The sequence below is a fragment of the Bos grunniens genome, chromosome X, assembly GCF_055505025.1.
Source record: "Bos grunniens cultivar Pamir isolate PY7600 chromosome X, Bosgru_T2T1.0, whole genome shotgun sequence".
Lineage (NCBI taxonomy): Eukaryota > Metazoa > Chordata > Mammalia > Artiodactyla > Bovidae > Bos > Bos grunniens.
The window spans coordinates 89633944-89659545 of NC_141194.1; the positions used below are offsets into that span (position 1 = coordinate 89633944).

A 25602-nucleotide genomic window follows, 5' to 3' on the forward strand; every position below is an offset into this window, starting at 1 on the left:
GGTTTTATCCCTGGGTGGGGAAGATCCCCTGGAGAAGGAAATGGCAACCCACTCCAGTATTCTTGCTTGGACAATTCCATGGACAGAGGAGCCTGGTGAGCTACAGTCCATGTGGTCGCAGAGTCAGACAGGACTGAGCAACTAACACTTCACTTTCTAACATACACACATACAATAGTGGCCTCTAGTGATATACACTAGAATTACCTGGAAAGCTTACTAAAAACGGGATCATTTGGAGTTCCCACTCTGGTTCTGGGCTTCTCTGGTGGCTCAGCTTGTAAAGAATCTGCCTGCAATGTGGGAGACCTGGGTTCAATCCCTAGTTGGGAAGATCCCCTGGAGGAGGGCATGGCAACCCACTCCAATATTCAGAATCCTCAAGGGCAGAGGAGCCTGTCAGGCTGCAGTCCCTAGGGTCGCACAGTCACACGACTGAGAGACTAAGTAGCGCTCTTGTTCTACAGGATAGAAACCAGAGGTCCCACATTCTCAAAGAGCTTCCCCCACTAAGGTATTTTTATGAAGATGGTGGACTCACACTCCTCGAAAACAGTAGGACATGCAAGGAGATCGAACCAGTCAATCCTAAAGAAAATCAACCCTGAATATTCATTGGAAGGACTGGTGCTGAAGCTGACGCTCCAATACTTTGGCCACTTGATGCAAAGAGCCAACTCATTGGAAAAGACCCTGATGAGAAAGATTGAGGGCAGGAGGAGAAGCGGACAACAAAGAATGAGATAGTTGGATGGCATCACTGACTCAATGGACATGAGTTTGAGCACTATCTCAGGGAGATAGTGAAGGACAGGGAAACCTGGCACGCTGCAGTTTATGGGATTGCAAAGAGTTGGACACAACTTAGCGACTAAACAACAACAACAACGCATTCTTAAAGTTCTATCAGATACTGAATTATGAATATGATCCTTCCTGGTTGGTTGAGGACAAAAAATCACCAAAGACAATTGATATTTTGTGTCTAGGGAGCTAGAAGAGGAAAGGTAACATTAACAAAAAATAAAACAAGGTGTGTACCAGGAAGATTGCTTTAAAAACTGCTTTATTAATTTCATATTATGAAAAGAATACTTTTTCTTATAACTGAATGAAATTGCCCTGCTGACAGAAAGTTATACAATGAGACAAAATAGTATTCAGTTAGAAACTGGTAAGTGGAAACACCAAAAGATTTACAGAAAAAGTAACTCACAGAAACTACAAGCATGTAGAGCAGAGGCCATTTTATTAACCTCAGGAAACCTCTTTAACATTCAAGGTATAAGGCAAAACTCACAATGATTGTCAGGTTCAGGAGTTTGATAGGGCACATGATGTCTCATCTGCTGCTTCTTAGTCTTTCCCTTGATTTCTATTATCTGCCCCATATGCTTTTCTACATTATTTCCCACTTCATTGTGATCAATACGCCTGTTGGGTATAGCCCATCGAAAATTAGGGACAAGTCGTCTAACCCATCCCAGTCTGATATTTCCTCCAGACTTCTGGACTTTGCCCCCTCCCAAGTCGCGTGATTCCTCTCCAGTCTTCAAAGAGGCCTGGTCTCCTCGTTCGTTTTCCTGTTGGGCATCTTCCATGTTGAAACTTTCTATTGCTCGTTCCTCTTTGGAAGCCATTGCTCCTAGGAGACAGAAGATGCAACAAGGGGCTATTTTCTGGATGGAATGATCAGCACCGAGGACAGAGGCCCTACTACGCACCTCTCAGGCTTCCCAGCCCTGGTGGTCAAAGGCTTTTCAAATTTTCCTTTTCCCACCTGGGAGGCCTCCTACGCCCTCTAGGAAGCCCCCAGTCCGAGCACTACCCCCCTCCCGCGCCCCAAACCCCCCATTTTCCCTGCCGATCCAGGCCCAGGTCTCTGCAGGCACCAATATGGAGGACGGGGCTGCAGGGAGCATTTGGAGTCTTAGGGTTTTCCCCACGTTCCCCCCACCGCCCCCCACCGTCCCCCACCGCCCCCCACCGCCCCCCACCGCCCAACTGTCCCTCGCACCGACCTGGGCCTATCCTTGCTGTCTCCTGCTCCTTCCGATTCTTGCTGCAAGTGCGCCGCTGCAACACTTCGACTCGCAGACCTGCAGAGGGTCGGGGTAGGGGCAGGGGGCTGCTACAGCCAGGCGCTCGGCTCCTTCCTGGCCCCGCGTCCCCTACCCCCCAGCCACCCCCACCCAGTGTGCCCCGATCCCAGGCTCAACCGCCCCCTTCTCAGTCCCCACACGTCGCGCCGACCAACATTTTATAACCCGAGAAGAACGGGGGCGGGGCAGGGGTGTGGGAAAAGCTCGCTACGGTGCGAGAAGCAGGTGTTAGCAAGGGCCTGCGGCCTTAAGGCCTCCCGGCCCGTCCCCCACCCAAGCCCCCGGGAAGGCCTACCGCTTTCGGCGGCCAAACGCCCGGTGTCGGGGCCGGGGCGGGGTGGCGTTGGAGCTGCAGTCTCCACTCCGAGGCAACGGACTCCCGAGGAGAGGTCCTCAGGCTGCGTCCGCTCGCCCGCGCCACCTTTGCCGACCCCACTCTGGGTCCCTTACCTGCTCCTCTCGCTTCTCCTGCTCTTAGGGGTCGTCCCCGGCCCGCGCTCCCTCACGGCCACCCGGAGCAGGTACCAAGAGGCGAGCCGGGTCCGACGCGAGAGCGGGGCGTGCAAGCAAGACTAGGCACTGGCCGGTCACGTGGGGCTTGTGTCACAATGGAAAGCCACGCCCTCGCCCCGCCCTTCCTGCCCCTCGGGGTCTCGCAGAGCCCTTGGTGGTGCACACACACTTTCCGTTGCCCCTCAGTCCTCACCACCACCACCCGCCGCCCTGTGACACCTGTCCAGGAGCAGGCCGTAGAACCCTCCTTTCTTCACGTGTTCCTGGGCCTTTCTCTGCCGGCCACCTAAGGGCACTATCTTCCCAGGGGCCGATAGCCATTCCCATTTCTCTTCTGAGGACTTGCCTTTTCCCTCCTCTGCACCCAGGATACACCCCTCCACCTGCCGGGATTTAGGCGCAGCATTGTAGGGGATGCTAAACCCCTCAGCACTTAAGATAATCACACTTTAATGCAATATTCTAAAAAACAAAATTAATGCAAGAATATCTGTGATGAGCAAGTTGTCCCACCCACTTCACTCCCAAGCTGTTATTCTCCTTATCATGATTGTCCGCCGGTTTCTTATTTTCTCTGAACACAAATGCATGGGGGAGAGTGGGGAACAGGAAATGAGCCAAGGAGATGGTGTTGTTTCTAATTATTTTCACACTTTTTTGTTTTGTTCCTATTTTTGACTAAAAATTTCTTCTATTTATAGTTCACATTAACTTTATCTTTTATTATGGAAAATTTCAAACACACGCAAAAATAGAACAGTATCATGAAAGGCAACGTACTCATCACTGAGTGTACGCAACAACTGAAAATGTATCGGGACAACTCATGGTCAATCTTGTTTAATCTATATCCCCTTACCCACTTTCCACCCTTAGAGATTATCTTTGAAGTAAATCCTAGACATATCACTTTGTGCACTTCTGCTGCTGCTGCTGCTGCGGCTAAGTCGCTTCAGTCATGTCAAACTCTGTGCGACCCCATAGACGGCAGCCCACCAGGCTCCGCCGTCCCTGGGATTCTCCAGGCAAGAACACTGGAGTGGGTTGCCATTTCCTTCTCCAATGCATGAAAGGGAAAAGTGAAAGTGAAGTCACTCAGTCGTGTCCGACTCTTAGCGATCCCATGGACTACAGCCTACCAGGCTCCTCCGTCCATGGGATTTTCCAGGCAAGAGTACTGGAGTGGGGTGCCATTGCCTTCTCCGTTGTGCACTTCTACAAGGACTCTTTTAATGACAACCATTATATCATTAACATGTGCTTAAGTCGCTTCAGTCGTGTCCGACTCTTTGTGACCCTATGGATCATAGCCTGCCAGGCTCCTCTGTCCATGGGATTCTCCAGGTGTGAATACTGGAGTGTGTTGCCATGCCCTCCTCCAGGGAATCTTCCTGAGCCAGGGATGGAATCCATGTCTCCTTTGTCGCCTGCGCTGCAGGTGGATTCTTTACCAATAAGCCACTGGAGAAGCCCCTTGGCTATGACAATTTGATGGTACTGTGTTTTGGTGAGTGTTTCCTGCTTTGTTTGTTGAGCTTCTTGGATGTGTGTGTTTGTGATTTTCCTTGAATTTTAAAAATTCTATCCATCATTCCTTCAAATAATCTTTCTTCCTTCTCTCTTTCTCTTTTTTCTTTCTGCTCCTCAGACTGAGTAATAGACTTATCTTAAAGTTCCCTGATTCCTTTTTCTGCCTGTTTACATTTGATGTTGAACCTTGATATTGAATTTTTCATTTCAGCTTCTGTACTTTTCAGCTTCAGGATTTCTGTTGCTTCCTATTTATAATTTTTTTCCTGTTTATTGATATTCCCTATTTGGTGAGACATCATTTTCCTGGTTTATTTTAGTTCTTTATCCTTTACCATTTTGATCATATTAAAGACAGTTGATTTAAAGTTTTTGCCTATTAAGTCCAATCTCTGGGCTTTCTGAGTAACGTGCATGCTAAGTTGCTTCAGTCATGTCTAATTCTTTGTGACCCCATGAACTGTAGCCCACAAGGCTCTTCTGTCCTTGGGATTCTCCAGGCAAGAATACTGGAGTGGGTTGCCATGCCCTCCTCCAGGGGATCTTCCTGACCCAGGGATCGAACCCACGTCTCCTATGTCTACCTGCATTGGCAGGCAAGTTCTTTACAACTAGCACCACCTGGGAAACCCTTCTGAAGGACAGTTTCTATTAATGTTTTTTTTTTTTTCCTGTGAATAAGCCATATTTTATTTGCATGCCTCATAATCTTTTTCCTGTTGAAACTGGACATTTTGACTATTACTATGTGATACCTCTGGAAATCATATTCTTCCCTCTCCCCTGGATTTGTTGTTGCTGGCCATTGTGAGTTGTAGTTGAATTTTTCTTCAGAGATTTTTCCAAAACTGTTTTGGTAAAGTCTTTATCCTTTATCATGTGTTTCCACTGAAGTCTGTGTTGCCTAAACTTAGTGGTCAGCTGGTGTTTGGACAGTTTATATAAATCCCCGGAGTCAATGAAAGTTAAGAAGAAACACTCTTCCAAGTCTTTGCAGATTGGTCCTTGCTGGGGAACTCATTCAGTGTTTAGCCAGGCAATTTACAACTCTCTTAGTTTTTACTTCCTACTTCAGACTTGCCCTGGGTAGCTCAAATGATAAAGAACCTGCCTGCAGTGCGGAAAACCTGGTTTCAATCCCTGGGTTGGGAAGATCCCCTGGAGAAGGAAATGGCAACCCACTTCAGTATTCTTGCCTGGAGAATCCCATGGACAGAGGAGCTTGGTGGGCTACAGTCCACGGGGTCGCAAAAAGTCAGACACATCTGAGTGACTAACGCTTGCTTTTCTTTCAGAGTCTGAAGGACATCCAGAGGTGAAAGCTTGGGGTCTCCTCAGGCCTGTAAAGCACATTCCCATTCTGGGCATATGTGTGGTCTTCTTGATCCCCCTGTATATCTGAGAACTTTTAAAAGCCCTTATTCTCCCATGTGTCTCCTTTCACAACCTCTTCCTCCCAGTTTTTTCATTACGTTTATTGTTTATTCTGAGTTTTGTCCTTTGCCCCAGGCAGCTAGGGAAAATATCTGAGCCTTTAAATGCTTTTAGCAAAAACCACTTTACTCCTTGGGAAAGCTCCGAATCAGGCAAAACAAAGATAAACATTCTGCCAGATGAGTTGAGATCCAGAGCCACAATTCACTGAGAATAAACTCCATAATGCTCCTTCTGGTACTAGCAACCTTCACCAGCTGATCTGGGGTGTTGGGGATGACTACTCGGCAGTTTAGAATACCACAGCACTCTAACTACAATACAGGAGCTTCTCTCTTCAACAGGTTTTTCCCTGGTTGCTGACAAATGGAATGTTTCCTGTCATATCAGTAAACAAAGGATGTCACAGTCATCAGCAATTGTAGCCACCACCGAAGGTGAGCTGATGAGTCCTGAGGGAACTCAGGGAGGAAAGAATATCTTCCATTTAGAAGCCATCAGACTGCAAACACTTCCTACTCTGAGCCCTGAGGAAACTCAGGGTGTGAAAACACAGGGTACTGGCCCCAGATAGCTGAGGTGCACATCAAATGAATGATTACAGTGAGTCCAGACTCTTGCATCTTCCCAAACAGAGAAAAGCACTAAATTCTGTAACTTGACATATCCGGTTTCTCTAATCAACAGCAGTCTTTGGATGTTCCTGACTACCTGCTCTTTGTTGCAAAACTCCTATATATCCTAGCTCCTCTCTCACCTCCTTGGAGCAGCAGTTTCACAGAGCTACCTGGGATGCTGTCTCCCCAGCTGCAGCCCTCATTTTGTACCAGATAAAACTTAACTCACACCTCCCATATTGTGCCTTTTTTCTAAGGCAACATTGCTGTAGTTGTTTGTGTTTTTAAAAAATTAGATTCCAGTGTGATGCAAAAGTTACTCTGCCATTTTTTGAGATGTCTTCTCTCTGTGTTTTTAAACTCTCTACAATATAATGTCAGCATGCAGTTATCTTTCAAAATTCACCTAAGAAAGCAGTACAAGATTATGCTTGATTTTCAGTAATTTTAAAGTGGAATACTCGGTTAATTATAATGTTTGGTACTTTGTCACAAATAAATTTATATATTTGACTTGATTAAAAAACATGCTTTCTGGAATATAGCTATGGGAATTTCATAGTTTGAAATATGTTTAAAAGTTATTACAAGGTTAAAAATTATAGATGAATATCAAAAATAAGTTTTGTTACCATTGTGAATAGTAAATATTTGGGTACTGTTTGAGTTCTTCTCAATTAAAAAATCATTTCTATTCAAAACAAATGTACTTAAGTTTCAAAGGTTACTAGTACATGCTTTCCCCTTTTACCTCATGCTCGTACCATGTCTGGTTACAGGAGCATTCCTTCCCTCAAGTCTCTCAAAAATAATCAGGATAAAAGATGAGTGAAAAAATAACTACACATGACAAAAGATCCAAAATGATAATGAAAGTGAAAGTGAAAGTTGCTCAGTCCTGTCCGACTGTTTGTGACCCCAGGAACTATACAGTCCGTGGAATTCTCCAGGCCAGAATACTGGAGTGGGTAGCTTTTCCTTTCTCCAAGGGATCTTCCCAACCCAGGGATTGAACCCAGATCTCTGACGTTGCAGGCAGATTCTTTACCAGCTGAGCCACAAAGGAAGCCCAAAAATGATAATAAAACATCATAATGAAATAGAATATGTCCTAGCAGCATTAAAAAAAAAAAAAACCCATTTGTGCAACAACATATTTCTAGTCATATGGAAATCAGCACAAGATACAACCACACTTGCATTAGGTATATTTCTCATTACACAAGTATACTTCTTCATTCAATTCTCCACATCAAGGATTTCTGGCATAAAGTTACAATACAATATCCTCTGACAGTCTCCCCTCCCCGCTAATAGGCAAGACGTGGCTTGCAAAGTAAACATCATAGTGGGTTATATGCAGAGGGAAGCAGGCCATTACAAAAGGAGGGATAAGTCTAGCGAAGTGGGAGAGTTACTCGTCCAAAGTGGATAGAACACATAAACAGCCACTCCACGGGTTTCTTTTGGGGCTATCCTAGATAGAAAGACCCATGGCTGGGCCCACTCTAAAGAGGTTCATCCTAGGGGTAGCATATTGTAAAGGAAAGAGCACAGCTGAATTGGGAGATGAACACCTGGGCTCTTGATACTGGTTCTGTCATGTGCTCACTGAAGACTCTTGAAGTTCATAGGTTGGGAGTTCCTTGGTGCCCATTTTTGTCCACAGTTCCCTTTCATTCCACATTCTCTCCTTTGGCAGCCATCTCACCTATACTTATACCTTCAATTGCCATTCATCCACATATGATTCCTGTGTTTCCCTCTCTAGGTCAGTCTCTGATCTAAATATCTTGCTACATTCTTAACATTCCCACTTGGGTATACAAAGGTATTGAAAAATCAAGATGGTTCATCATGTTCCCACCAGAAAGGATCCATTATACATTGCTCATCCCGGTTGATATCACTACCTGTCACACAGATAATCAGGTGAAACAACTGAGACTCACACTAACACCTCCTTCTATATCCCCCATCCAGCTCTCAAATCTTTCATGAGTTCATCTGTTTGTTCATTCTTTCATATGTCCTCTTGTCTAGTAGAAAGAAGACTATTGCTGGCTTAAGGGAGAATGGGGATAATCAATCACACAATCAAAGTCCTAGAGTGATCCATTGCAATTAGAAGGGGCTACTTCAGGAAGTTTTTTCACAGCAGGGAAAGTAGGGAGCATAGGTGGTGAGGCAGGTAAATTGGTATGTTTGGTGCTAGGGGCATATAGACAATCTCTTCTGTGATATTTTTGATATGCAGACAATCCGCATCTACTTTTCCAAAGAAACAAGAAGCCAAAAGAGCAGTTAAAAATGATGAGGTCTGAGAGAGTATTGAAGTTTTGAACGCAGACTAGATTGTTGTGCCACAGGGTTCTCAGATATTGAGAAAGTATATTGACTATGGAAATGTGGTAAAATTGCCAGCTAGGCCTGAATTCTTTTCCATATCTTACAATAGCTTCCCTTGTACTTTTTTTTCTCACAGCTCTCCCTGCATTTTCCACCAGGTTCCAGCCACACTGGTTTTTATCTTTTTCTGGAATAAGTCATACTCACTCCCACTTCAGAGTATGCTATTCCTTAGGCTAATATCAAAAGATTGCATACACACTCAGCTCATTCTTATCATCAAGGTGTTAGCTGAAATGTCACGTCCATACCATGGCATTCTCTGGTCACATAACACGGTGCAGCTCCAGGTATCATCATGTACATTGTAGTCAAAGTAAGTGATGATGATCTTTAAAGTTGTCAAACTGGGGGCCCTGGAAATCCTTGACTGCTCTCTACAGAAATGTTATTTTTGATCCCATTTGTCTGTTTTATTTTCTTCATGGCACTCCTTGCTCACTGAAATTATATTAGTTATTTTATGTGTATCCAAAAAAGAATAGAAGCCCTATAAAGGGAGGGGCCTTTCCTGTCTTTAGCACTCAGTAAACAACGCAATGGCACCCCACTCCAGTACTCTCGCCTGGAAAATCCCATGGATGGCGGAGCCTGGTAGGCTGCAGTCCACGGGGTCAATAAGAGTCAGACACGACTGAGTGACTTCACTTTCACTTTTCCCTTGCACACATTGGAGAAGGAAATGGCGGCCCACTCCAGTGTTCTTGCCTAGAGAATCCCAGGGACGGGGGAGCCTGGTGGGCTTCCGTCTATGGGGTCGCACAGAGTCGGACACGACTGAAGCGACTTAGCAGTAGCAGCAGCAGACAAGTGCTGCATGGCTCGATTGTTACCTACCAGGTACACTAATACAGAAACAGATAAAGTTGAATGGCAAAACCACATTCCTGAGTTCTAGACTCCAGGGAAAGTATTTAGCAGGTCTGGGTTAAGGTCTTAGAAGTTGTGATTTTTACAAGATCCCAGCTGATTCTTATAAAAGTGACCTGTGCCTCATGCTTAGGCCAATGCATATCTTTTAAAATGTTGTTTTACTCATTCTCAGACATAAATTGTGGCAATATTTTCTTAGGTTTGTCTCCCAAAGTAAAAGAAATAAAAGCAAAAATAAGCAAATGGGACCTGATCAAACTTATAAGCTTTTGCACAGCAAAGAAAACCATAAACAAAATGAAACAACAACCTACAGACTGGAAGAAAATCCTTGCAAAAGATTGACCAACAAGGGACTAACTTCTAAAATATACAAAGAGCTCATACAAGTCAATATAAAAACAAACAAACAACTCAATCATAAAATGGGAGAAGACCTAAATAGACATTTCTCCAAAGAAGACATTCAGATGGCCAATAGGCACATGAAAAGTTGCTCAGCATCGCTAACCATTAGAGAAATGAAAATCAAAACTCCAATGAGGTATCACCTCACACTGGTCAGAATGGCTATCACCAAAAAGTCTAAAAACAATGAATGCTAGAAAGAGTGTGGAGAAAATGGAACCTTCCTACACTGTTGGTGGGAATGGAAATTGGTGCAGGCTCTATGGAGAACAGTATGAAGGTTCCTTAAAAAAAAAAATAGAGTTACCATATGATCCAGCAACCCCACTCCTTGGCATATATCTGGAAAAGATGAAAACTCTTATTTGAAAAGCTACATGCACCTGAATGTTCACAGCAGCACTATTTACAATAGTCAAGATATGGAAGAAACCTAAATGTCCATTGACAGATAAATGTATAAAGAAGATGTGGTACATATATACAATGGAATATTACTCAGCCATAAAAAGAATGAAATAATATCATTTGCAGCAACATGTATGGACCTAGAGATTATCATACTAAGTGAAGTAAGAGAGAGAGACATATATGATGTCACATGTAGAATCTAAAAAATAGTACAAATGAAGTTATTTACAAAACAGAAACAGACTCACAGACATAGAAGACAAATTATGGTTACCAAAGGGCAAGTGGGGGGAGGGATAAATTGGGAGTATGGGACTAATAGATGCAAACTACTATGTATAAAATAGATAAAAAATAAGGATGTATTATATAGCACAGGGAGCTATATTCAATATCCTGTAAAAACCATAGTGGAAAAGAACCTGAGACTTCCTTGGATAAATCTCTGTACTTTGAATTCAGGGGGCATGGGTTCAATCCCTGGTCACTGAAGATCCTTCATGTGGTGGAGTGTGGCCAAAAAAAGAACCTGAAAAATAATATATATTTCTGATTTAACAAGAATGTAAACATTTGCCATTTGCAATCCGTTTTATTTTCACTTCTTTAAATTATTCATTAACTGATATAATATACAAAACACCAAATGAGTATTTTGTACCTAGAAGGTAATGATGAGTTTGTCCTGGTATTCTGAATGCTAACATTCCTGAGTGGCTAGGAGGACTCCATACTTTTATCTCGTTTAATCAATGAGGCTGGTGGAAGGGAGTAGCCTCTCCAAAAGGCCTTTATGATGAGAACATCTAACTCTCATTTCAATGTTTTACTTAGCCAAGTCAGTATCGCACTGTGTGCTTCCTTATCAGCATCAGTGCCTTAAGATCAAAGTTCACACACTTTTCTGATGTTAAATCTAAAAGTCAAAATAAGACAATTGGAGAGCTTTTTAAATAGAAGGGTAGGGGGAGATTTTCTTCCTCTACCCTGGACTCGACTGTAGATGATTCAATTAAATGGAAAGGATATAATGACATTCTTTCTCTAGGACTCCATCTGGCAGCCAATTCTTCATAACAAACTGGCACAGAAACTCGTGTGGGCATGTAATGAATTTGTATGCTTATCCCTTTATGCTGTTACATTTTCAAGTAAGAGGGAATCCTCTAGTAGTCAAACTTTTCCATTCATGTTCAGGACATCTCTTTTAAGGATGGAAGGGGCATTTTAGATCAGATAGAGAGAGACCTTCTGCCTTACTGGGCTTCCCTGGTGGTTCAGAGGGTAAAGCGTCTGCCTGCAATGCAGGAGACCCAGGTTCGATCCCTGGGTCAGGAAGATCCCCTGGAGAAGGAAATGGCAACCCACTCCAGTATTCTTGCTTGGAGAATCCCATGGGCAGGGGAGCCTGGTGGGCTACAGTCCATGGGGTCGTCTGCCTTACTAGGCAGGACTACACCCACTCTCGGCTGGAAGAAGTTACAGAAGAAAAAGACTTCTGCCCCAATTCCCAAGAAATATTTTGAGTATGAAGTCTCTCAGTGGGGAGTTGTAAAGGGTGACACACTGACTGAAACCACCCACCCTGACCAGCACCATAGTAACCATTTGCATGAGTTATTTTATAACAGGAGGTCCTGGTAAGGAACACAGAACTAACAAGCCACCATCAACCAGAAAAATTCAGGAAATGTCAAAAGGAGACACCACATGTCCTACCACTTCCCAGAATCCTTCTCGCTGTCATCTACCTTGGCTGAGCAATGTGAGTGCCACCAGGAAGAACCCTGAATCAGAATGACTGGACAAAGAAAAGCCAGAAACTAATCCCATCACCATAAAGCCCAAGACTTTGAGCCACATGGCAGAGCAGTCTTCCTGGGTTCCGTTACCGTCCTGCTCTCCACCCAGGTGCCCCTTCCCAATAAAGTCTCTTGTTTTGTCAAAAAAAAAAAAAAAAGAATGTAGGGGCAAATTGGGAATCAAAATGGCATCTTCTAAAGTGCCCCACTAGGTGCCCAACATTGGTACTTTAAAAATGAGGAAGGCTGAATGTCAGAGCAGTTAAATATCATTTTCAGGTCCCACAGTTAAAAGGCTAAGACCATCTCTGTGAGGGTTGTCTGACTCTAGTGACCATGGTCTCACCACTCTCCCACTTGAACTTCTCTTCTATATGGTGGCCTTGAAAGGATGAGGAATGAGTGAGTTTATGCTTTCTGGGTAGGAAAATCTGTGTGGAGTGGTACAGGTTACCAGGGGATTTGTACTAATATTTATCTTCCTCCATTTGAAGATTTCTGATAGATACACAGGATTAGAGTTCATGTAAGAAGTCTGGGATGAAATGTGGATAGGATCCTAGCAGATACCTAATACATGCATGGTAGCCATGTTCTATTTTATTCTTTCTTGTCTTTTTTCAACTTTTACCGGTTAAAATTTTTTTTTAATTTATTTATTTTCATTGGAGGCTAATTACTTCACAATATTGTAGTGGTTTTGCCATACATTGACATAAATCAGCCACGGGTGTACATGTGCTCCCCATCTTGAACCTCCCTCCCCCTCCCTCCTCATCCCACCCCTCTGGGTCATCCCAGTGCACCAGCCCTGAGCACCCTGTCTCATGCATAGAATCTTGACTGGTGATCTGTTTCACATATGATAATATACATGTTTCCATGCTATTCTCTGAAATCATCCCCCCCCCACCTTCTCCCACATAGTCCAAAAGACTATTCTATACATCTGTGTCTCTTTAGCTGTCTCGCATATAGGGTTATTGTTACCATCTTTCTAAATTCCATTATATGCGTTAGTATACTGTATTGGTGTCTTTCTTTCTGGCTTACTTCATTCTTTATAAAACTCTCACTGTTTGCAGAAGACATGATCCTCCACATAGAAAACCCTAAAGATTCCACCAGAAAATTACTAGAGCTAATCAATGAATAAAGTTTCAGGATATAAAATTAACACACAGAAATCCCTTGCATTCCTATACACTAACAATGAGAAAACAGAAAGGGAAATTAAGGAAACAATTGTGTTCACCATTGCAACAGAAAGAATAAAATACTTAGAAATATATCTACCTAAAGAAACAAAAGACCTATATATAGACAACTATAAAACACTGGTGAAAGAAATCAAAGAGAACACAAAAAGATGGAGAAATATACCATGTTCATGGATTGGAAGAATCAATATAGTGAAAATGAGTATACTACCCAAAGAAATCTATAGATTCAATGCAATCCCTATCAAGCTACCAATGGTATTTTTCACAGAACTAGAACAAATAATTTCACAATTTGTATGGAAATACAAAAAAACCTCGAATAGCCAAAGCAATCTTGAGAAAGAAGGATGGAACTGGAGTAATCAACCTGCCTGACTTCAGGCTATACTACAAAGTTACAGTCATCAAGACAGTATGGTACTGGCACAAAACAGAAATATAGATCAATGGAACAAAATAGAAAGCCCAGAGGTAAATCCACGCACCTATGGACACCTTATCTTTGACAAAGGAGGAAGAATATACAATGGAGAAAAGACAATCTCTTTAACAAGTGGTGCTGGGAAAACTGGTCAACCACTTGTAAAAGAACGAAACTAGAGCACTTTCTAACACCATACACAAAAATAAACTCAAAATGGATTAAAGATCTAAATGTAAGACCAGAAACTATAAAACTCCTAGTGGAAAACATAGGCAAAACACTCTCCAACATAAATCACAGCAGGATCCTCTATGACCCATCTCCCAGAATAATGGAAATAAAATCAAAAATAAACAAATGGGACCTAATTAAACTTAAAAGCTTTTGCACAACGAAGGAAACTATTTGACTCTTTCTGAGCCTGATTATTGTCTCTGCGAACTAAAGTTGCTGGACTAGGTAACTGGTAAGGTCCCTTTCTGCTTTGTTTTTATAAGGACTAAAGATGGCTACTTAGTAGTTTTTGGATGCTACAAAGTGAGTCAGAGTTCCTCATCAACACCCCATCCCTCCTTGTAGGCTGTACTTCAGCCATATCAGACTGTCTCCTGGCTGTGTACCCCAAGCACATTGGGTACATTTCCTCTTCCATGTTCTTTGCATAGTCAAGAATATCCATATAGGTATTCCACTTCCTCTCGACAATCCTACTCCTGTACGATTTAGCTCAAAACTCATCTCTTTCCCTCCTGATTCTGACTGGCCTTGCCTGGCATGCAGTATTTTCTCAAGAAGGACAAAACAAAAGAATGAAGCCATTGCAGTGAAGGTTTAATATTCTTAATGCATAAAAGCAATAAATATCAGGAAATGTGGTTAATTGTATTGGTAACTAGGGAAATGGAGGTGAAAACAACAGAAAGCAATATTTCAGAGTAATCAGTTGAGGAAGACTTATTTTAAAATTCTCACATGAGTTTGGGTGAACTCCAGGAGTTGATGATGAACAGGGAGCCCTGGCGTGCTTCGATTCATGGGGTTGCAAAGGGTCGGACACGACTGAGCAACTGAACTGAACTGAACTGAAATACCAAAGCTCTGGTTTGTTTTTGGTTTTATTTTTTGTTTCTATGATACATAAATTGAGAATTTTTACCCATTGCTGGTGGCAGTTTAAAAAGGTAGAAACATTTGGGGGCATAATTTTATAATTTCAAGTAAATCTTATTCATATCCTAAGACTCAGATGTTTTATGCTTAGGCACATAACACCTGGAAACTCATATATACATACATACATATATTCATAAAACACTATACTACTTAAGGAGTGGGGCAAGTATTTTGTAATACTTTTTAAGGTCACATAGCTTGTTAAGAGGATTACTAGGATTCTAACCCTAATTTTTCTCACTCTACACTAGCATACTGACTCCCCCACGGATAGTCGCCCTTTGAGACTCAGGTTCGGGTTTGTGTAAATTTATTTGATGTGAAAACCCTGGTAGAATCTTGCAGGTGTAAAGGACAGAACCACTAAGTAGGAGGTTGTAGATAAGTTTAGGGTTGAACAGAGAGAAAGGTGTGAAGTAAGAGTTTGAATTCAGGTTGCCAGTGCCTGGCACATAGAAGTTGCTCATAAATATATAGTGAAAGGAGGAATGAAATATCAATATTGAAAAGATCAGCCTCTGACAGTGATCATATTTCTTTCCAACCTTTTCTTAATTGTATACAAGATAAAGGCTTGTTTTATACTTCCAGTTTTAGAATCTGCTTTGTAAAAATTAATTTTTTAAATGTTACTTGCTTTGAGAATGGGAAATATGAACTTTGGGTGATAAAGTGTATGTAGGTTTATTGATTGTAAGAAATGGACCACTCTGAGGTGGAATATTGGTAGTAGTGAGGGGGAGATTGTGTGGGTGTGCAGGAGCACTGGGTGTATGGGAACTCTCTGAACTCTCTGTACTGCTCAGTTTTTCCTTGAACTTAAAGCTGATCTACAAAATAAAGTCTACCTAAACAAACAAAAATGTTTATTGCTTTGGTTTTCTTTCCTTGCTAAAAGAAAGTGTTTTTGCTTCGAGAAAATTTAGGAATGAGAGGTCTTCATCAGCTGGTGACAAGAACTGAAATTGCAACTTGAATCTCATGGTTGAGAAGAACAGATTAGGAAGGGGTGAGGGAGGACTGCTGCTGCCGCTGCTGCTACTAAGTCGCTTCAGTCGTGTCCGACTCTGTGCGACCCCATAGACGGCGGCCCACCAGGCTCCCCCATCCCTGGGATTCTCCAGGCAAGAACACTGGAGTGGGCTGCCATTTCCTTCTCCAATGCATGAAAGGGAAAAGTGAAAGTGAAGTTGCTCAGTCATGTCCGACTCTTTGCGACCCCATGGTCTGCAGCCTACCAGGCTCCTCCCTCCATGGGATTTTCCAGGCAAGAGTACTGGAGTGGGGTGCCATTGCCTTCTCCAGAGGGAGGACTAGGGTTCCCTTAAACTCACGTAACAGACTTTTCTAGATGTGAAATGCAGCACAAGACCCTGTGCTTCCATTGCTATTACCTATGCAGTCTCTGAGCCTCATGACAGACAGATCCTACCTGATCAGTAAAATTTGGGATGATGGTATACATAGTATCTAATTTGCTTCCTCCTCTATTCATGATTAATTATGGACATATTTTCAGAAAGTAAATCTCTCATTACAACAACAATTTGCAAATAAATGTAAGACCAGATTCCAATCTCCTGTTTTAAAATGTTATTTTTATCGTAATTACGTAAGTAGTAAATTTTGGATGTAAGGTAAATTCAAACAACACAGAAATACATATAATGTCTATATTTTGCCACAGCCCTGGAGATATCCATTACTGCAGTTGGTGTATGTATAATTTATATATAATGTACACTATTTGAAGAGCTTTATAGAAATACCATTTTGTAGAACATTCTCCACATCCAGCCACCTGTAAATGATGAATTCAGTGTTTACACATTGTCCTGGCAATGCAGAAGAATCAGAAAAACTAAAGACTGTTTATCATCTTCATCAACTTTTAGGCCTTGAACCCTTACATTTTCAACATTAATACAAACTGGTTTATGATTCTCTTTTCAATGAAGAGATAAACAAACATACCAAGACCCCCCCAAAACGCTTCCTTACAAATCAATATTCCTGAACTACATCCTCCCCTCTCTCTTTTCATTTTCACAAACAATAAACTTCTCAAAACAGCAGGGAACTATTAATATAGTCACAGTCTCCACTTTCCAACCTCCCTGTCATTCCTCAGCCCGTCCTTGTCTATTGCCTCTCCATTTAGCTCAATCTGTTCTTAACAAGGTCACCAATGGCATCATTGTTATAAAATCCAAAGGGGTTCCTTTCAGCCCATATATATAGCCCATATATATACAGGAGCCCACGTTTCTGATGAAAATAATACATGCTCTTTGCTTCACCTTGTTAAAAAATCACAAACTTATAGAAAAGTTGCTGGTATAAAACAAAGGATCCTCTGCCCCACCTCCTTCTCTGGACCCTAAGAGAGCAAGTTGCCAACACAATGCTGATGCCCCGTAGCTCCCAAATACTTTAGAGTGTATGTTTTAAAGACAAGAATATTCTCCTGTGTAACTAGAAGACAACCATCAAAATCAGGGAATTATCATTAATAATATTTATTACAAGCTAATCCTCAGACCCTGTTCAAGTTTTGCCAGTGGTCTTAACAATATCCTTCATAGCAAAAGGATCCAGGACAGAATCTTATATTGTCATGTCTCTTTAGTTTTCCACAGTCCAGCAAAGCTCCTCAGTTTTTTCTTGACTTTGATGACCTCAACATTTTTGAAGACTGTGAGTCAGTCATTTTAAACCCTCTCCTCCCTCTCTTCCCTTTCCATTGCTTACTGCCTTGACACTTTCAGAGATACAATTCTAGATCTGATCACCAGCGGTATTTGTCCACATTGACTACATTTTACAAAGGAAAAGCTATAATTTTCTTTCTTTCTTTCTTTTTCTTCTGCTCTTATTTCAGTGACTCATCAAACTGTTTACTATTTCCATTATAACTTTCAAGTCTGTTTTGTGTATGACTTCTCTGGCATGTGATTGATTTGCACTAACACTTCACCTAAGAAATTACATAAATGGCAAATACGTACATGAAAAGATGATCAACAGTATTAGTCAAAAAAACAAACAAAAAACAAACAAAAAACAAACATTATTAGTCAATACGGAAATGTAAATTAAAATTACAATGAGACATCACTACACCCTGTGTGAATGGCCAAAATGTAAAATAATGACTACACTAAGCACTGACAATATTGTGCTTGGAGGATTGAACCCTCGTACACTGCTGATGGGAATGAAAAATGGTACAACCACTTCAGAACCAGTTTGGCGATTTCTCACAATATCAATCTTACATCTGCCATATGCTCCAGCCATTGAACCCCTAAGTATTTACCCTACCGAAAGAAAGCATGTGTTCATCTAAAGACTTAAATACAACTGTTCATACTGGTGTCATTTAAAAGAGCTTCATATTGGAAACAACCTCATATCCATCACCAGATGAATGGATAAAACAAATTGTGATGTATCCGTATAACAGAATACCATTCAGCAATAAAAAGAAATTACCTATACAGTCAACAAATTAATAAATCTAGAAATAGCCTGAATGAAAGAAGCTAGAAAAAAGTACATTCTGTACAATTCTATTTACATAAAATCATAAACAATGAAATTAATTAATAGAGACAGAAGTCCAGTGGTTTCCTGGGAATGGAAAAGATCCAGGGGAGGAAGTTTGAGGCCAGAGGCAGGTGGGTGGGGAGGTTACAAAGAGGCAGGAGGAATTCATTGGCTCCTTTGTAGTGTTAGTTTCATGATGTAGACATGAGGTAGGAGGTAGATGGACCCCCACCACCCAGGAAAAGCAATTTAAGTTCCCTCCCTGTGGACAGAAACTCCAAATCATCAATAGCAGAACAACTGAGAGGAGGCTGGGCCCTACCCAGATAAGAAATAAAAGATCACATGTTATTCATTCTTACTCTTCAGAGGCACAGGTCAGTAGTGGCCTGCCAAAGGGACAGGGTTTCTGGATGCAGCAGACCTGGGAGGTGCAGTGTGTGGCGTGAGTCTTCTTCAAGGAGGTCACCATTAGCTCCACTATAGAGCCACTGAGCAGATGACCCACAAACTAGAGACAAATTATACCAAAGAAGTTCTCACACTGTTGTAAAAATTCTAGGGCCCATCACAGATTTCCCAAAGTGGGGATACAGCAAAGGGACTGAGAACTCCCAGGGAATTTGACTTTGAAGGCCAGTGGGATTTGATTACAGAACTTCCCTCAGACTGGGGAAACAGACTCTTGGAGGGCACAACAAAACCTGGTGTGCACCAGGACCCAGGAGAAAGGAGCAGTGACCCCACAAGAGACTGCGGCAGACTTGCCTGTGAGTGTCTGGAGTATCTGGTGGAAGCATGGGTTGACAATGGCCTGCCGCACAGTCAGGGGCACGGACTACAACAGTCCTGGGAGCTGTGGTGTGCTGGCATAAGTCCTTTTGAAGGAGGTTGCCATTACAGCCATTACCCCTACCGTAGCTTGGCCTCAGGACAAACTACAGGCAGGGAACACAGTCCTACCCAGCAGCAGAAAATTGGATTAAAGATTTACTGAGCATGGCTTTGCCCAGCAGAGGAAGACCCAGTATTCCACACAGCTAGTCCCTCCCATCAGGGAGCTTGCACAAGCCTATTATCCTTATCCATCAGAGGGAAGACAATATGCAAGCCACAATCACAGAAAACTAGTCAAACTGATCATTTGGATCACAGCCTTGTCTAACTGAATGAAACTATGAGCCATGCCGTGTAGAGCCTCAAGACAAACAGGTCACGGTGGAGAGTTCTGACAAAATGTGGTCCACTGGAGAAGGGAACGGCAAACCACTTCACTATTCTTGCCTTGAGAACCCCATGAACAGTATGAAAAGGTAAAAAGATATGACACTGAAAGATGAACTCCCCTAGTCGGTATGTGCCCAACATGCTACTGGAGGAGAGTGGAGAAATAGTTCCAGAAGAAAAGAAGAGGATGAGCCAAAGTGGAAAAAATGCCCTGTTGTGGATGTGTCTGGTGGTGAAAGTAAAGTCTAATGCTGGAAAAACAATATTGCATAGGCACTGAGAATATGAGGTCCATGAATGAAGGTTAATTGCAAGTGGTCAAACAGGAGATGGCAAGAGTGAACACTGACAGTTTAGGAATCAGTGAACTAAAATGGATGGCAATGGATGAATTTACAAATGGGAATCCCTTATGATTATACAGTGGAAGTGACAAATAGATTCAAGGGATTAGATCTGATAAGAGTGCCTGAAGAACTATGGATGGAGGTTTGTGACATTTTATAGGAGGTGGTAATCAAAACCATCTCCAAGATAAAGAAATGCAAAAAGGCAAAATGGTTGTCTGAGAAGGGCTTACAAATTGCTGAGAAAAGAAGAGAAGCGAAAGGCAAAGGAGAAGAGGAGATACACATCCATCTGAATGCAGAGTTCCAAAGAATAGCAAGGAGAGATAAGAAAGCCTTCTTCAGTGATCAATGCAAAGAAATAGAGGAAAACAACAGAATGGAAAAGACTAGAGATCTCTTCAAGAAAACTAGAGATACCAAGGGAACATTTCATGCAAAGATGGGCACAATAAAGGGCAGAAATGGAATGGATCTAACAGAAGCAGAAGATATTAAGAGGTGGCAAGAATACACAGACGACCTATACAAAAAAGATCTTAATGATTCAGATAACCATGATGGTGTGATCACTCACCTAGAGCCAGACATCCCAGAGTGTGAAGTTAAGTGGGCCTTAGGAGGCATCACTACGAACAAAGCTAGTGGAGGTAATGGAATTCCAGCAGAGCTGTTTCAAATCCTAAAAGATGATGCTGTGAAAGTGCTGCACTCACTATGCCAGCAAATTTGGAAAACTCAGCAGTGGCCACAGGACTGGAAAAGGTCAGCTTTCCTTCCAATAACAAAAAAGGGCAATGTCAAAGGATGTTAGAACTACCACACAATTGCACTCATCTCACATGCTAACAAAGTTATGCTCAAAATTCTCCACGCCAGACTTCCACAGTTCGGGGACTGTGAATTTCAAGATGTTCAAGCTGGATTTAGAAAAGGCACAGGAATCAGATATCAAATTGCCAACATCTGTTGGATCATAGAAAAAGCAAGAGAATTCCAGGAAAACATCTACTTCTGCTTTATTGACTATGCCAAACCCTTTGACTCTGTGGATCACAACAAACTGTGGAAAATCCTTAAAGAGACGGGAATACCAGACCACCTTATTTGCCTCCTGAGAAACCTGTATGCAGGTCAAGAAGCAACAGTTAGAACCAGACATGGAACAATGGACTGGTTCCAAATTGGGAAAGGAGTACATCAAGGCTCTATATTGTCACCCTGTTAATTGAATTTATATGCAGTGTATATCATGTGAAATGCCAGGCTGGATGAAGCATCAGCTGAAATGAAGATTGCTGGGAGAAATATCAATAAACTCAGTTATGCAGATGACACCACCCTTATGGCAGATAGCGAAGAGTAACTAAGGAGCCTCTTGACGAAAATGAAAGAGGAGAGTGAAAAATCTGCCCTAAAACTCAACATTCAAAATACTAAGATCATGGCATCTAGTCCCATCACTTCATGGTAGATATATGGGGAAAGAATGGAAACAGTGACAGACTTTATTTTCTTGGATTCAAAAATCACTGCAGATGGTGACTATGACATTAAAAGACGCTTGTTCCTTGGAAGAAGAGCTTTGACAATCCTAGACAGCATATTGAAAAGCAGCGACATTACTTTGCTGACAAAGGTCCTTATTGTCCAAGCTATGGCTTTTCCAATAGTCATCTATGGGTGTGAGAGTTGGACCGTAAAGAAAGCTGAGCGCCAAAGAATTGATGCTTTTGAACTGTGGTGTTGGAGAAGACTCTTGAGAGTCCCTTGGACTGCAAGGAGGTCAAACCAGTCCATCCTAAAGGAAATCAGTCCTGAATATTCATTGGAAGGACTGGTGCTGAAGCTGAAGCTCCAATACTTTCGCCACCTGATGGGAAGAATGGACTCATTAGAAAAGACCCTGATTCTGGCGAAGATTGAAGACAAGAGGAGAAGGGGATGACAGAGGATGAGATGGTTGGATGGTATCACTGACTCGATGGACATGAGTTTGAGAAAACTCTGGGACACAGTGATGGACAGGAAAGGCTGGTTTGCTGCAGTCCACAGGGTCGCAAAGAGCTGGGCATGACTGAGGGAGTGAACTGAACTGAACTGAAATGGGCCTCAGGACTACTACAAAGCAAGTAGCTGCTAATGGATTGACATTCCACTTGTTAACTCTCTTTCCCATGAGATCAAAGGACCTTCTCTACTTTTAGGGTAGAATCTCACAGGGGTATTTCTTTTTATTTTCTTAAAATATCTATTTATTTATTTATTTATTTGGGGTTGTGTTGGGTCTTCATTGCCACACTCAGGCTTTCTCTAGTTGCAGAGAACTAGGGCTACTCTTTGTTGCAGTGCACGGGCTTCTTATTGTGGTGGCTTCTCTTGTTGTAGAGCACAGGCTGTAGAGTGCCCAGACTTCAGTAGTTACTGCACATGTGTTCAGTAATTTTGGCTCCTTGGCTCCATAGCTCAGGCTCAGTAGTTGTGGCACATGGGCCTAGGTGCCCCATGGCGTGTGGGATCTTCCCATACCAGGGATCGAACCATTGTCCCTTGCATTGCAAGGCAGATTCTTAACTGCTGGACCATCAGGGAAGCCCAGGAGCCATTTCGTAACATGCTTTCATCCAGATCTATGAACTCCCTAGAGCCAGATGTCATATTCCACCACGAAGTGAAGTGTTGGGGTCTCCAGAGGACCACTGCCCTTGAACCTGGAGTAGAAGCTCCATCAGCCATCAGGACACAGGTCCTCAGAACCTGCCTCCTTCAGACACCTGATATGAGCAACATCAGCATGAGGAACCCACTCCAGTACTCTTGCCTGGAATATTCCATGGATGGGGGAGCCTGGTAGGCTACAGTCCATGGAGTCGCAAAGAGTCAGACAGGACTGAGTGACTTCACTTTCTTTCTATAGTTCCTTTTGGAAAAGGAAACGGCAACCCACTCCAGTGTTCTTGCCTGGAGAATCCCATGGACAGAGGAGCCTGGTGGGCTATGGTCTATGGGGTTGCAAAGAGTCGGACACGACTAAGCAACTAACACACACACACACACACACACACACACATATCAGCATGAGAGCTGCACAAGGAAAGACACATCCAGCAATCACCATGGTTTCCCGGTGTAACTGCGTGCCCTGCACGGTGCTAGGCACTGGGTTAGCTGACAATGACATTGAAACAACTGGGTAGTGATTAAAACAACCAGATGTTACAATGAGCTTCCCACCATGGCCTTTTTCTTCTCCTTTCCTCATCTATCCCTTAACAACAAAGTTGAAAAGGAGTAAGAAGTGGCCTGGCTTCATACAGATGTTCATGATCCCGCAATAACCACAGGGCCATAGGCTTACTCATGTGTTATCAGTGAATGTTCTCAGCGATCCTGTGGGGAAAGCAATCTCATCCCCATTTTACAGAGGGAAAAACTGAGGCTCAGAGAGAGTCGCTACCTGTCTCATCTCCTGCGCTCCTGCCTTAAGGAGGAAAGTGGCTCCAGGACACCCCTGGAGCAGGACGCCACACTCACTGGGGCCGGGTGGGACCCCAGAGCTTTACCTACGAGACAGCGGGACACCGAGCCCCAAAGCGGGAAAGCGGCGGCTTGAATGCGGATCCCTTTGTCTCCCCACAGCCCAGGGCGATCCCGCCCCCCACCCCCTGCCGGGCCCCACACCCTCAACAGAGTCCCAAACACCTCAAGATTGAACCTGTGGTACTCACAGGTTACGCGTCTCGGCAGAAAAGTCGTCACGGTCGGCATATTTACGTCAGGTTTCCATGGCAACGGCGATACGCAGGCTAGTCCGCCACATCCGGAAATGCCTTTTCACCCTCCTTCACCACCCTGGACTTCTGTGAAAGCAGAGCACGTTAGCTTTGGCTGCCAACAGAAAAAGCGTACTAATTAGAGGTACTAGACTGGGATCTGGGAAACTGGCAAACTCCAGGAGGAGAGTTGCCCCAGAGAGGTATCCATCCTGGGGTTCTTAGAGACGGTCTACCCCTCAGAAGGCTAACAGCCGTCGTCTGTGGTAAGAACATTCAGAGAATGCTTATAATCATGTGATTGAACAATCTAGGAACTCGGCAAGATGTCATTTAAAGAAACATTCAGAGGTGCTTCAGGGAGGCAGGCCTAGAATAATATAATCATTTAATAGGCAGAAAGAAATCTGGTTGATTCCCTATACAATTGGCTTCTGTTTGGGAAATTCTTATTATCCATTCCTGATACTTTCTTCCATGAGGAGGGACATCTATGACCAAAACATTTCTAGCTTCTCTATTAATTGACTTCTCTACTGTGGGAATCACTTACCTGATTAGTGGCTTTGGAAGGAGGAACACACAGCCCAGACCCTTCCCCTTCAAAACTCTTGAAGCAAGCTGCCTTTATGGAGCACATGTTTGCTTTGCTCTCAGGGCTGTGTCCACAGCTCTTCTTCCCTCCTCTGAGTCTTGATGGCTCCCCAACTAGTTCTACGATCTGTTACAGAATGTTTTTGTGTTTAAGAGGTTCCCCAAATACATCCTTTCTCCACATCTGGGCTCTGACCCAAGAACTATGACAAAAGAATAAAAAGAACATCAATTCTATTACTTATAAAGGTGGTATTGGGGAAAATGGCTTAGATTTGTAGGCAATTGAGCTTCCTTTTAATGAACCCCAGAATCGTACTGACTTGACCAACTGAAAGTGCTTCGTGAGGACTTCCATGGTGGTCCAGTAGTTTACAATCTGCCTGCCAATGCAGGAGACACAGGTACAATCCCTGGTCTGGGAAGATTCCACATGCCACCGGGCAACTAAGCCCAGTCTCCACAACTACTGAGCCCATGTACCAGGGAGCCCTAGAGCCTGAGCTCTGCAACAAGAGAAACCACCATAATGAGAAGACTGTGCACTAGAGAGTAGTCCCCCCTCCCCTGCTGCAACTACAGAAAGTCTGCACACAGCAAGGAAGACCCAGTGCAGCCAAAAAAACACAACTGTTTCAATTGCAGCAAGTAAGTTTTTTAAAAAGTGCTTCATGAGACAGTCACAAAGGCCAAACACTGCAATGTAGAGCTATCTGCTGCTGGTGAAGAAGCTCTGTCTATACGTGTTCAAGGAAAGTAACTTTTTTGCCAAAGGTCATCCCAGTAGCAAAAGAGTGTTTCAGGAAACAACCTTTGACAATCATTTTTCAAAGTGAGTAAACACCCCTAGTTCTGACTGCCTACTCACCAAGCAACTCTTTGAGGATATGGAGCCAATTGTAGTAACAATCTCTCAGATCCTTAACACAGGAGATTGCACTGGAGGCTCTTGTTGTGGAGGGGGATTGGAATTAGGTTCTAAATCCCAAGAGTAGGGTGAAAAACATGCATCATGAAAATTTCCTGTGGAAATCCCTTCAAGAAGGAATGGAAATATTCAGAGATCGATACCCACATATAAACTGGCATGCAATCTATAGCCGAAACTATACCAAGCCTTCAAGAACCAGTGAATCCCTATCCTAGTCAATGATTCCAGACCACAGGAAAAAAGTACACCCAAAATGTATGTT

The 25602-nt window shown here is 42.9% G+C and overlaps 1 protein-coding gene across 2 annotated transcripts; it reads right to left on the reverse strand.

The window, feature by feature from the left end:
- Window positions 1–1232: 1232 nt before the first annotated feature.
- On the reverse strand, window positions 1233–24100 carry BEX4 (brain expressed X-linked 4). Of its 2 annotated transcripts, none has more exons than XM_086386959.1 (3): window positions 23771–24100; window positions 2022–2099; window positions 1233–1645 (listed from the first exon to the last, which is right to left on the reverse strand). In XM_086386959.1, exons 1-3 carry the CDS (start codon window positions 23808–23810, stop codon window positions 1278–1280), a joined length of 486 nt encoding a protein of 161 aa, XP_086243085.1. In that variant the 5' UTR covers window positions 23811–24100; the 3' UTR covers window positions 1233–1277. The 2 variants fall into 2 exon arrangements, with proteins under 2 accessions (XP_086243085.1, XP_086243086.1); XM_086386960.1 differs by lacking the exon at window positions 23771–24100 and adding an exon at window positions 2553–2651.
- Window positions 24101–25602: the final 1502 nt, after the last annotated feature.